This window comes from Mus caroli, unplaced genomic scaffold (genome assembly GCF_978045245.1).
Source record: "Mus caroli unplaced genomic scaffold, Mus_caroli_1 scaffold_20, whole genome shotgun sequence".
In the NCBI taxonomy this organism is placed as follows: Eukaryota; Metazoa; Chordata; class Mammalia; order Rodentia; family Muridae; genus Mus; species Mus caroli.
In genome coordinates this window covers 22,826,842-22,839,753 of record NW_028227275.1, presented here as the reverse complement: position 1 = coordinate 22,839,753, position 12,912 = coordinate 22,826,842, and the positions used below count along the sequence as shown (strand labels likewise).

At 42.6% G+C, this 12,912-nt stretch overlaps 1 protein-coding gene across 7 annotated transcripts in view; it reads left to right on the top strand.

Moving 5' to 3' along the window:
- Plce1 (phospholipase C epsilon 1) overlaps nucleotides 1–12,912 on the top strand; it is a 314,749-nt gene that overhangs the window by 29,512 nt on the left and 272,325 nt on the right. For all 7 annotated transcript variants that reach the window (XM_029472801.2, XM_029472803.2, XM_021151795.3 and 4 more), the window contains exon 2: nucleotides 9,307–10,845. In XM_029472801.2, the coding sequence (XP_029328661.1) occupies nucleotides 9,652–10,845 (1,194 nt within the window). In that variant the 5' untranslated portion in view covers nucleotides 9,307–9,651. The remainder of the gene's footprint in view (nucleotides 1–9,306; nucleotides 10,846–12,912) is intronic.

The window sequence follows — 12,912 nt, the reverse complement described above, 5'->3', positions numbered from 1 at the left end:
AAGCGTTTGCAGAAGCCAGTTCACACCTTCTTTTGATGACATAGGATCACCTTACTGAGACACTGCAACGTGAGAGTGTGCTAGAGAAGGGCAGTTCTGTTGAGTTTATCTCCTCCAGGCTGTGTTTTCATCACATGTATTTTTAATTCTTTGGAATTACACTCAGAGTAATTGAAGAATGACTCGTAAGAAGGCTGGCTTGAGGAAACATTCAGCCACTGGGCGTGTTGTGTTGTTGCTACCTGTCAATTAATTAATAGCTGCTCACAACAGGAGCCTGTAGTTACGCCAGGAAAGTGGTGCCACTTGGCTGCTGGGGAAATTCATGATTTAGATGCACAGGACATGTCATGCAAGACCCTTAAGGCAGCAGTTTCAGGTTCTTCCTGCTTTTTACTCCCCTTCGTGTCTGGGTTTCCAAAATGTGCTGTCTTACAGAGGAATGAGAACTGCCCAGTGCCTGAGGAGTTCTGCTGGCCCTGCTGAGATCAGGATCTGAAAGGGCATCATGATAAACACAGACTAAAGCCAGCCAAGGACCTTCTATCTCAACTGAAAGAAATGACTGGCACTCCACTATCCTCAACTATTTTCGTCCAGGCCTTCCTCATGAGGGTAGCCACTCTCTGAGAGGGCCTCCCTGTTGGCTTCAGTCCATGTTGATTTCCACCAGTCCTAGTTGTGTTTTTTTTTCTTTGTTTTTAAATCACAAGCTATACACACAAATAGTCACAGACCTTATATGCATTATTGAATGGAATGGCCCCCATACTTAGGCTGTCGAGACTATAATATTTGATATTTTATGGCTCTCATTTTTGTTTATAACTATGTAGTGACTTAAGATTGTCCTGTGCACAGGGATTATGCCCCTTCTTTTCAGCTGGTGTGAGACCTTACAATGTGCTAGTCACTGAGCAAACCCATAGAACTTTCAGAATAATTTGGTTGCCCTACTGTATAGGTTAAGGACAATGATTACATCTTAGCAAATGAATGATCTACATACAGCAGTAAGTGAGCAACTATTTACTGAGCCTTTTAATTATAGTGCTAGAGAATTATTTAAGTAAAATAGACATGACTCCATGTCAGGATGCATGTGATAACTCCAGAAAGTGGTCATCATGATGAGAAGAAGGGGATACTAATTATTTTTTGAGGGTTCCATGAGGAACAATTTTCCCCCTATTTTACAGATGAACACACCAAGGCTTAGGGGAATCTGAGCTGTCCAAGACTTGTCTGTTAAGCAAGTGGTAGAGGCAGGCTCTGAAGCCTGTTGTGTGTGTGAGTCTTTAAAAATTTCAGCAGTATATCATGTAGTTGAACAGGTTGCTTGCTGTTTCTGGTGGTTTGAGTAAGAATGGCCTCCATAGGCTCATGTATTTGAATGCATGGTTCCTAGTTGATGGAACCATTTTGGGAAGGACTAGGGGGTGTGGCCTAGTTAGAGGAGGCGTGTCACTGGGAGTGGGCTTTGAGGTTTCAAATATCCAGGCCAGGCCTAGTCTTTCTCTCTTTCTGTCTTCAACTTGTGGATCAGGATTGTAACTTCTTAGTTCCTGCTCCAGCATCATGCCTGCCTGCTTGCTGCAGCAGTCTTCCATCTGCTATAGTCACCATAGCGCTCCCTGCTACGGTGGTCATGGACTCACCCTTTGACGCTATAAGCAAGCCCCTAATTAATGATTTCTTCTATAAATTGTATAAGTCATGGTGTTTATGCAAGGAGTAAAATAGTAACTGAGACACCATTCAAAGTTCGACTGCTGAGCGAGCAAGCAGAATGGAAATGCAGTTTGTGACCTTCAAAGATGGCAGAGAATTGGGAACTACGCGCGCCTGTGTGGCTTCCGCATTAATCAGAGCGGAGAAAGTTTTAAGCTGAGTGTAGTGACTCATAACTGAATTCTAAGCATCTTGGGAGCCTTGAGGCAAGAGAACTGTTGAAGATGGAGGATTGCTGGAGACGGAGGACCACTGGAGATGGAGGGCCACCTGATATACATAGTGAGACCATATCTCAAACAAAACACAAAACAGTCAAGTAAAGTATTTTCAGTGCTTCTGAGAGAATGCCACTTGGAATCCTTCCACTTTATGTTTCCACTCCCTCAGCCCCTCAGGTAGATTCTATCTCCACAGCTCAACTTTGTGTGTTTGCAACAGCACTGGTCTGTAGAACTTGATACCAGTTTGAATATGTTCTGTGTACCTAAGCTGTCTAGTATAGCGGTCACTAACTCATATAACTCTTGATTACCTGGAAAGGCAGTGGGTGCAACCAAGGAGGCCAGAGAAGGTCCTGCCTTCTCTTGTGCTGGAGTCACAGGCAGATGTGAGATGCCTGGTACGGACACTGGGAACTGATCAGGTCCTCTGGAAGGGCATCAAGCACTCTTGATCACCGAGCCATCTCTTCAGCTCCAAGTTATAGCAGTTCTTAGAAAATTATTTATGCAGTGGTTTGTGGCTGCTGGGGTACAGTGGGAGGGAGTTGTAGGGTGTAGCCCTCTGTAGGTTACACATGCTCTAGTAGGCAGCACCATATACATGCACACACCAGCATCACTCACCAGACTCTGTGGGCTAAAAAAACAAAATGCATGAAGTTGGAAGGAAGATGTGGGGGCTGGTTCTCAGAGGACTCAGAGGGGTGGAAGGCTCCCTTTCTGTGGCTTTTCTTTTTAGTTTTCTGGAAGGTGGGATTTTTAAGTTCTGACTAAGCCCATTTCATCCTTCCCACTTCTTTATGGTTAGTGCTTTTTCTGTCCTGAGACAATGATCGGTGTCTTAACGTCATAAAGAGATTTTTAATTTCCTCCTGGAAGGTTTACCTGTGGACTTTCTGCTTGGGCCTGTAATCTGTTGTGAGTTAACCTTGTGTTTGATGGGGTATAATGGCCTTATTCCAACAGAGTCTCATGAGCAGTGTAGCATCAACATCCTGTCCCTCTTCCTTTGACTTCAATCTGGAGCTGGATGCTCACAGTTCTTATTATTTCTGGAGAGATGACGGTATTACTGTACTTACCAGAATGGCTTCCATTTCTTATGACTTTTACAACCATGACTTAACCTGATAGGGGCAATATTTTTGTGAACCTCCTTACTTTTGTCCATTTTATGAAGGTATAAGATGAAAATTACTTCTGTAGCATTTTCATCTATGTCAGCCAACTCCCCATGCCAAACATGCACGGCATCTAAAGTTGAGGTGTTTAGGTCTTTGGAGTCTTATGCCTGACATTTCAGACTCTGAAAGATTTCTAATGGAGAAAGTTAAAGCTCTGAGGGGTTAAACTTTTGTGGTCTTGAACAAGAACCCAGAGGAGTGCACCAGAGCCTTGGGGGAAATGTTTCAAAGCTTTATTTCCTGTGAGTTATGGAATTTCCATCGTAACAGTTCAGAGAAAGGAGGTCAGGAGAGAGTGGAGCTGAAGACACTTGGAAGAAGCAGCAGAGGGGACCGACTTGTACCATCCAGTGTTTGTGTGTGGGCATGTGCACATTGTACCCATGTGTCTCGTGTCCACGTGACAGGGAGATAGAGAGGGCAGACTCTGAGAGCACAAATTCCTTCTTTAATCTCTTTGCATAGTGGGTCTGGGGGAAGAGAGTGTATAAGTAAACAACCATCCCCTGGTTGGCTGGCTGTCATCCACAGATCCTCGAACAACTCAGTAAAACCCTTTATGCTTAAAGACGCAAGCGAAACTGCTAAATTCTGAGTCCAGCATTCATGGTTGCCTTAGCGCCTCTTTCTCATGATGGTGAAATCTACAAGCAGCTTTCACTGTTATTGGCAGGATAAAATGTTCTCCTGAGAACCTCAGACAAGCTCTCATCTCTGCACTGGGCATTCTCCCCCCCTTATCTGTTGTTAAGTATGCTGTTCCCTCTATTCAAAGTCTCCTTGGCTATAAATAATTGCTGTCTTTCTGTAAAGTCTCAGCTCAAATCCTCCATCTGTCAAATCGTTGCTGGTCTTCCGGTCAAGAACCATCTGAACTATGCACACTGGAACAGGTGCAAAAAACTGTTTTCTGATAACTAAGGCTTATTGATTGATTGATTGATTGGTATATACTAATTGTACATGGTGCTAGCTTTTGTAACGCCATTTTCATACAAGTCTGTAACATTCTTCATGAAATTCTCATGTTCATCTCATCACCTAAGATTGATGTCTCAGATCCAGCCATCATGTCTTTCTTCAGAGTAGCACAGAAGAAGATGTGAGATGCCTGGTACGGACACTGGGAACTGATCAGGTCCTCTGGAAGGGCATCAAGCACTCTTGATCACCGAGCCATCTCTTCAGCTCCAAGTTATAGCAGTTCTTAGAAAATTATTTATGCAGTGGTTTGTGGCTGCTGGGGTACAGTGGGAGGGAGTTGTAGGGTGTAGCCCTCTGTAGGTTACACATGCTCTAGTAGGCAGCACCATATACATGCACACACCAGCATCACTCACCAGACTCTGTGGGGGCAGGGAGTCCCTTGTACCTTCAGGGACACTTATCAGAAGTTGCAAACCACTTTTGCTTATATCTCATTAGCTGTAACATAGCCACATGGCCACACTTAGATACAAGGGGTAGCCATAACCCTGCCCTGAAATTCAGAGTTCATTTTATTGAGAATAATCATAAGCACAGATTTCCAGAGAGGGAGAGGACCATGAGTAGGAGTCTCTGTCACCCAAGTGATACTGTGCTAATGTAACTTTTAAATGAGATAATACATACTACAGTTTGAGCATGTTTTTACACATAGTTCATGTTCTGTTGAGCATTAGCCATCGTTTTTATAATTAAACTTGATAGACAGCCATCCATGGGCTGGGCGTGGTGGCGCACACCTTTAATCCCAGCACTTGGGAGGCAGAGGCAGGCGGATTTCTGAGTTCAAGGCCAGCCTGGTCTACAAAGTGAGAGCCAGGACAGCCAGGGCTACACAGAGAAACCCTGTCTCAAAAAACCAAAAAAAAAAAAAAAAAAAACCAAACAAACAGACAGCCATCCATTCACTCAATCTTTTCAGTATATTTTGGGCTTCCTCAATGCTGACTGTTGCTGCTCTATTGAAATCCTTCAGCAACATATGAAGAAGACCACCACTCAAGATGCTTTCCCCTTTGTTAAACAACTCTGCAAGACAGGGAAATCTTTACAAGGTTGGCTGAAGACTTCCTTCTTTAATTCATATGCTTTGGCCCTTATCCTGCCTCTGGAGACAACATGAAATTAGCCTTTATTCATCTTGAGACTTCAGATAGGCACACACAGCAGTCAGGACTCCCACTTCATTTTCTGGCTCTAAGCATGAAACTCATCATCTCATTATTTATCTGGCACGGGGTGGGCGAACCTCTTTTATAAAGGGCCAGATGGTAAATATTTTTTGGCTTTGTGTGACACGTGGTCTGTGTCACAACTCCCCAATTCTGAAGTTATAACGTAAAAGCAGACATAGATGTGACATAAATGAACAGATGTAACTGCATCGCTGCAATAAAACTTTATTTATAAAGTCTGGTGGCGGGCCAGTTTTGGACCTCAGGCTGGAGTTTTCAACTCCCTGTTTTAGCCCATGAAAAATCATTAACACCATTATTCTTGGCTGATGTGCCCTTATTCTGATGCTAAAAGCTTCCCACATGTCACTCCCCAATTCCTTCTACCTTTTATCTGTTTTTCTTATCTTATTGCTTTGTCTATGACTCCCAACACAGCTTGGATCTCCATGGCTCTGTCTTGTGGTTATTCATTCTCCTAATCATACTGTCTACCCCCAATAATTCTCTAGCTTAGACATACTGCCTTGACATGTTCCCCTGATATTACATATCCTTAGGCCATACATTCTTTGAACTCTTCTGAGGTGGTCCTTTTCTAGTCTCCCTCATAAGCATGTCCATGTAAGAAAAAACAATCAATCCTATTTTACATCCTTTTGGTTATCAAAGCTGTTAGAGTATGGTCCACATTTGGGAGGTTCTAATGTTGTTTAGACAGTATCATAATGCTCGCTTGTAACTTTAATCCTCATGTTATTTGACTACTTCTTTAAAAGTCAATCCAGGGCTGCCCAAGAGCGTCTAGATAGAAATCAATAGTTGTTCGTTGGCTATCCACTTTTGACATATGTAACATATACGTTTCTTCCTAATATTATAAGTGTGGAAAGGATAATTTAAGCATGATAACCAGTTGATGGACATAAAACTGATATTTTAAGGAGTTGGTTCCAGTTATAAAACAGAAAGAAAACCTAGGCAGACCTGGTGAGTTGTTTATTGAGAGTAAAGTCAACACCATGCCACCATCACAGCAGAGTCACTGAGCTCTGACTGTTCTTTCTTGTGCACAGAATAGAATAATAGATGCACCGCCTGGTATCTTTCAAAGCATTTCATTCACAACCTTATTTTTGAAGGTAATTTTACTTCTATTTTGCAGGAGGGAAACTCATGTCCTGACTATACAGTGTCATCCAGAGATTCCACGCCCTGTGTTTGGCTGCTTTCGTGCAGTATTTCCCTTCACAATGCTCTTCTCTGAAGGTGTACTCCACGTCATCACTTTGCTGACTCCTCCCGGTCTTAAATGATGCAGCCCAGTTACCATTGCCAGGAGGCCCACTGTGAAAACTAATCTTGCCTCATGTCCACCATCTGTTTTAGGTGTTTCGGTGTCCTCAGCCCTGTTTGTAACATACCTTGACTGGTCATTTATTAGCTCATAAAGAAATCAAGGGCAAGATGCTTGCCTCATTTAATTTTGCACTCAGTAAACATTTGTTGAAAAAAAAAAAAGGACTATCCTGAGACGGAGCCAAGGCCAGGGAGTCAGTTCCCCCGTGATGCTTCCCATTCCTGACTACAGCTGGAAGCAAAACAAAGATCATTGCTTCAGTGGCCTGTCTGCAATCTCCAGCCTTCTGAAACGAACTCAAATAAAAGATACTCCCAGCAGCCGTGTGTGTCTATAAACAACAGAACCTGAAACCATGAGGTCTCAGACTGGATGTTAGAGAAAACAGCACAGCAATTAAGGAAAACTTCTGGAGTTAGGCTTCTTAGATCTGAATCCTTCACTATTCCTTTATTTAGCTTTTCTAGGCCTTGATGTCCAGTTTCCCAAGTATAGAGAGCAGAGTTTACTTGGATTATCTGTTGCTATACAGCAATATACGACAAAATTTATGGTGAAAGACAACGAGCATATAGTATTCCATATAACTCTGGGTAGGAATTTGGGAGAGGCCTTATATGATTCAGGGTCTATCTCTTTCTCTTCCCTTTCTCCTCTCTTTCTCTTGCTTTTGATTTTTCAAGACAGGGTTTATTCATGTAGCCCTGACTGTCCTAGAATTCACTGTGTAGACCAGGCTAGCCTCAAACCCACAGAGATCTGCCTGCCTCTGCCTCCCTAGTCCTGGGATTAAAGGCATGTGCCACTACTGCTGATGGCCGAGTGTTTCTTTTTTTTTTTTTTTTTTTTTTTCGAGACAGGGTTTCTCTGTGTAGCCCTGGCTGTCCTGGCACTCACTTTGTAGACCAGGCTGGCCTCGAACTCAGAAATCCGCCTGCCTCTGCCTCCCAAGTGCTGGGATTAAAGGCGTGCGCCACCACGCCCGGCGGCCGAGTGTTTCTTATGAGGTTGCAGATGCTGGCTGCCATTGTAATTACTGGAAGCCTTGACTGAGGCCAGAGGAGCCTTTCTCAAGATGATGCACTTGCATGCCATTGGCGGGGGTTGGGGGTGAGTCGGGGAGGGGGGAGGCTCAGCAGCAGCTGAGCCAGAGCCCCATGACCTACTCCCAGAATTCCTCATGTTTCCTCCCTCATCACATGGGAATTTGTTTGATTCTGTTAGGGTTGCATGCAGGTGCTGGCTGTCTACTCTACAGTATAATATGCAGCACTAGGAAAAGGTTCAATGTAGTTAAAGAAAAAGGACGAAGCCATTAAATTAGCTAAGCTATTTAAAATACTACAGCTTCATAAATCAAAGTCTTTTATGTCAACTTATATTCTACTGAACAATTTCTTACTAAAATGAAACCAAAGAGATATTTTCTTTAAGTGTGTACTTTGTGAGGGGGGAGGGGACAGAAATGTTGACTAAAGATGCATTTTGGAATATTTAAATTCACTGTTAATTTCTTTCCTTTTTTTTTTTTTGGTCTCATATCTTCTTTGTTTACCTTTTGGTTTTGTAATTATTAATGATCAGAGTGTACACCTTTAGTCTGCCTTTAAATAACCATGTAATGATTCATATAGAAATAACCTTGTAGGATTACTGTTCCAGGTCCCTCCTCTTGACCTTTGTTCTGCCCAGACAATTCACTTCAATGTTTATAAGAAATCCTACAACACACAGTCACTATTTTTGCTTTAAATGATGAATTATCTTGCTAAGTGATTTAAAAAATGAAAAAAAAACATGCACATATTCAACACGTTTAGCCTTTCTATTCCTTTATAGGTAGACATATCTAGAATTTTTCTTCTGCACAAAGGCCTTCCTTTATTACTTTCTGTAGTTCAACCCTGCTAGAATTATTTTGGCTCTGCATGTCTGAAAAAGGTCTTACTTCATCTTCATTTGTTGAAGACATTTCTTTGCTATAGAATTCTGCTTAATAGTTTTTCTTTTCTTACTCTATTCTTTCCTTGCTTGAATTGTTTCAGATGAGAATATATTGTCTTACTTTTGCAACTCCTGTCTTATGTCCCTGGTGCCTTTGGCCATCCTGAAGTTCTAGCTTTTTCCCTTTTATACACACACACACACACACACACACACACACACACACATACATACACACATACATAACACATACATACACACACACATACACACACCACACACACACACACAAACACACACACACACACACTATTGGGTTCTACTTGGGCCTGAAAACTCTCTAAGCAGTGAGCTCAGGTATTTATTTACACTGTTCTCACTTTATTTTTATTTTGCTTCAGATATCAACATTTTGTTTTTACTGTTTATCGTGTAAAAACTAATATTTTGTCTTTCTGTCCTGCTTGGATTTTATTTGATCCACTAGGATAAATCTGATTTTTGTACTCCGTTTTTGCTGGAAGCAGAAATTCTGTGTTGTCTAGCCAAAATGATACATGCTTAAAATATTCAAGCTAACTTTTGATTGCAAAACTCTCTCCTCAGAATTGACCTATAGTTTTCATTAACTTAAAATTATCAACTCGATGTTGAAAACCGATTTAATGCCATAATGTTTGACATTATCTCTTTTCTTACAGGGCACAGAAAACACTCAAACTGGAATTTTAAATCCCTGCACATTAACAATAAGCCACAAGTCGCAGAATGTGATCCCGAACAAAATCCTTCTAAAAAAATTAGCTTCAGGCAACAGAGAAAAGAAGAAAACGGACCTGTTGTTTTGAAATACTGGTGTTAAACAAACTGTTCTTGTAGGAAATTACAACTGGAAAGTTTTCTTTGGCTCTTAATATACCTGAATGAAAGGAACTGTCAGCTTGCTTCGCACAAAGACTGGAATTATCTGAGATTATCTGTTGTCTGGAAATGACATCCAGGGAAGGCAACACAGAAGAATAGCTGAATGAACGACAGTGGTCAAGATGACGTCCGAAGAAATGGCCGCTTCTGTCCTCATCCCTGTGACTCAAAGGAAAGTGGCTTCTGCCCAGTCGGTGGCAGAAGAGAGGAGTGTAAAGGTCTCAGATGCGGGGATTCCTCGGGCACGTGCTGGCAGGCAGGGTGCACTCATCCCTCCTACCATCTCACAGTGGAACAAACATAAGGAAGAGTCTTCTAGAAGTGATTTGTCCAAGGTCTTCTTAATAGCGAGGGGGGAACTAGCCGGCGATGAGAATCACAACGAAGAGGGCTGGGAGGAAAACGCACCGGACTCTACGGAAAACCACGGGATGAACTGCAACAGCTTCGTGCAAAGCCACCAGCACCAGTTTCCCCAGAGCCAGCTTTGTGAAGCCCGTGACTCTGTCACAGAAGACCCGTGTTTGCAGCCTGGAATTCCTTCTCCACTGGAAAGGAAGGTGCTCCCTGGAATTCAACTGGAGATGGAGGACTCTCCCATGGACGTGAGCCCTGCGGGAAGTCAGCCTGGGATCATGGAGTCCAGCAGACCTCACTCTGACCGCAACACGGAGGTATTTCACTTCCATTATGAAGCTGACAGGACAATGTCGGATGCTTTTCATACCCTGTCAGAAAACCTGATTTTGGATGACTGTGCAAATTGTATTACTCTTCCTGGGGGGCAGCAAAATAAAAATTGCATGGCGTATACTTGCAAACTGGTGGAGTTGACAAGAACCTGTGGAAGTAAGAATGGGCAAGTCCAGTATGAGCACTGTACCTCCATGCGCGATGAATACCTGTGCTTTGAAAGCTCCTGCCCAAAGGCCGATGAGGTCTGCTCAGGTGGTAGCTTTTGCGAGGACAGCTTTGCTCACGGTCCTGCTGCCAAGACTTTTCTGAGCCCTCTGGAGGATTTCTCTGACAATTGTGAAGACGTAGACGATTTTTTTAAAAGCAAAAAGGAGCGGTCCACTTTGTTAGTCCGGAGGTTTTGTAAAAATGACAGGGAAGTTAAGAAGTCTGTGTATACTGGGACCAGAGCCATCATGAGAACTCTGCCTTCTGGCCGTATTGGGCCGGCTGCTTGGAATTACGTTGATCAGAAGAAAGCTGGTCTCCTATGGCCTTGTGGGAATGTAATGGGAACTCTGTCAGCAATGGACATAAGGCAAAGTGGGAGCCAATGTCTGTCTGAAGCCCAGTGGTGCCTGGTAAGAGTTCGGGTCTCCTCCCATCACCTTTTTTGGTCTTATTTTTCCTCCTTTCCTTCACCCTCCTTTAGGAGTTTTGGATAGAGCGGGTCATACGGATATAGGCCTGGAACTTGCTATGTACATGGCCTAGCTTGTCCTTGAACTTGTGATCCTCCTGAATTTTGAGATTACAGGTGTACCTGTTTCCATTAGTTCAGTAAACTTGATTTTTCAATATTTATATTGCTGTAACTAATGGACAAGATAAAGCAAGATCTGTCAAAATATGATTCTTGCAGGAGTCATTTGTAGTTATTGGGATTTAGATATTACAATTCATAGGTCTCAAGTCTCAGTTGACTCTGCAGTAATATAGGCCATGCAATACACAGAGGCCTATATAGGGAATGGAGAAATTGGAGATTTTCTGATGACAGAAAAATGGCTTTGTCTATTAGCTTTGGAGAGGCATTCCCAAGTCTTTTTTGTGTTTTGTGATCCACTGTGGCCTTTTGCTTTACCGTCCTGAAGGAGCTTAAATCCGTCTTTCCTCTCTTCTCCCTTAGACTTATTTATTTGTTTTTTTGGGAGGTGAGTGTGCTGTGTACGTACCTCTTCAATGAAGTCTACGGATGTAACATAACACTTTAAATGCACCAAATGCAATGGCACACATCAGTAAAGGAGAAAATTATGTTGATTTGCATGTATGAGACACAAGATGATTTTGAAACTGTGAGATGGTAATTTAAGTGCATCTGTCTTACCATACTGCTCATTGCTACCTAGGAATGTGATAGCCTCTGGATTTAGGAAATTCCTCTAATCTAGTCAAATTGAGGCAACCATTCACCCTAAGTAGGCATAATATTGTAAAATATCCACCATGACCACGACATGATGTGAAAAATCTGTGTTATTTTTATTGGTGACACAGTTACTTCTGCTTCTATCTAACTTTGTTGTAAACGTTCACAATTAAAGAAATGCTAAATTTCTACCTAAGATGAATGCGAATAGTCTTTTTTTTTTTAATTCCCATCCAAGTTTCCGGGTCCTCTGAATGTTTTACATGTTTGGTTTTCTCTCTTTAACCGTTACACACCCAGGTGACCTTCTCTGGACTGATCTGCACTGCTGGAGACATCACTATATACTTCGCCTTTTCATTGTTTCTTTTTCTTCTTTTCTTTCTTGTGATAGAGTCTCATGTAGCCCAGGCTGGTCCTGAATTTACTACATAGCCTATGCTGGCTTTGAACTCCGGATTCTCTGTTTCTAACAAGTGCTGGGATTACGGGATTGCCACCACCAGCCCTATCACCTATTCTCTTCTATCCTTGCTAAACATTCCTGCTTCCTTCAGCGATTCTCTCTGGGAAGTTGTTTCTAGAACGCTCACATTTCAGTTTTTCACAGTTCTTTATTAACCTAAAGGAAGCTTCCGAAGGAAGTTAGAGTTGGCTGAGAGTTTTAGGCTGATTATCAGGCTGACTATGTTTCCTTCTGGCTCCCCCAACCCCGAGGCTGTGCTGCAGCAGCTTCTAAACACCTGCACTGGTCAGGCCCTGGACTGGTTAATTTACAGTTGAAAGAAACCAAACTGTCTCCTCCCGGCTTTGTCTCTTGAGGCTAGGAGCGGTCCCCACAGCTCTGCTAGAGTGGGGCTCAGGAATGTCTCTTCCCTTTGTGTCTGCTACCCTCCTGGAGGCTGTGAGCATTTTTATTGGCACTTATGGTATAGCTGGGCTGGCTCTTTTTTCTTTCTTTTTTTTTTTTTTTTTTTTTTTGCCACACTGTCTGAAAGTCACGGGTCTTCCCTAAAGTATAGCCTCTTCTTCACATTTGTCCTTTAGAGTCTGGTGGAAATGCTTAGCAAAATTAGCACAGCTGAAATATATTCACTTGCCTTGGGTCTTGTGAATTATGCCTTTCATCTGAGGATGTGGTACCCCAGCGGGATCCCAGTCATACACTCCCATTCTGTTTTTCAATTTTTTTCATGTGTATTCTGCCTGGCTGCTCAGCCAGGTTGTAAGAATCCTGTGCTCTTTTGTCTATATAATGTAAACATAATTCCAAATG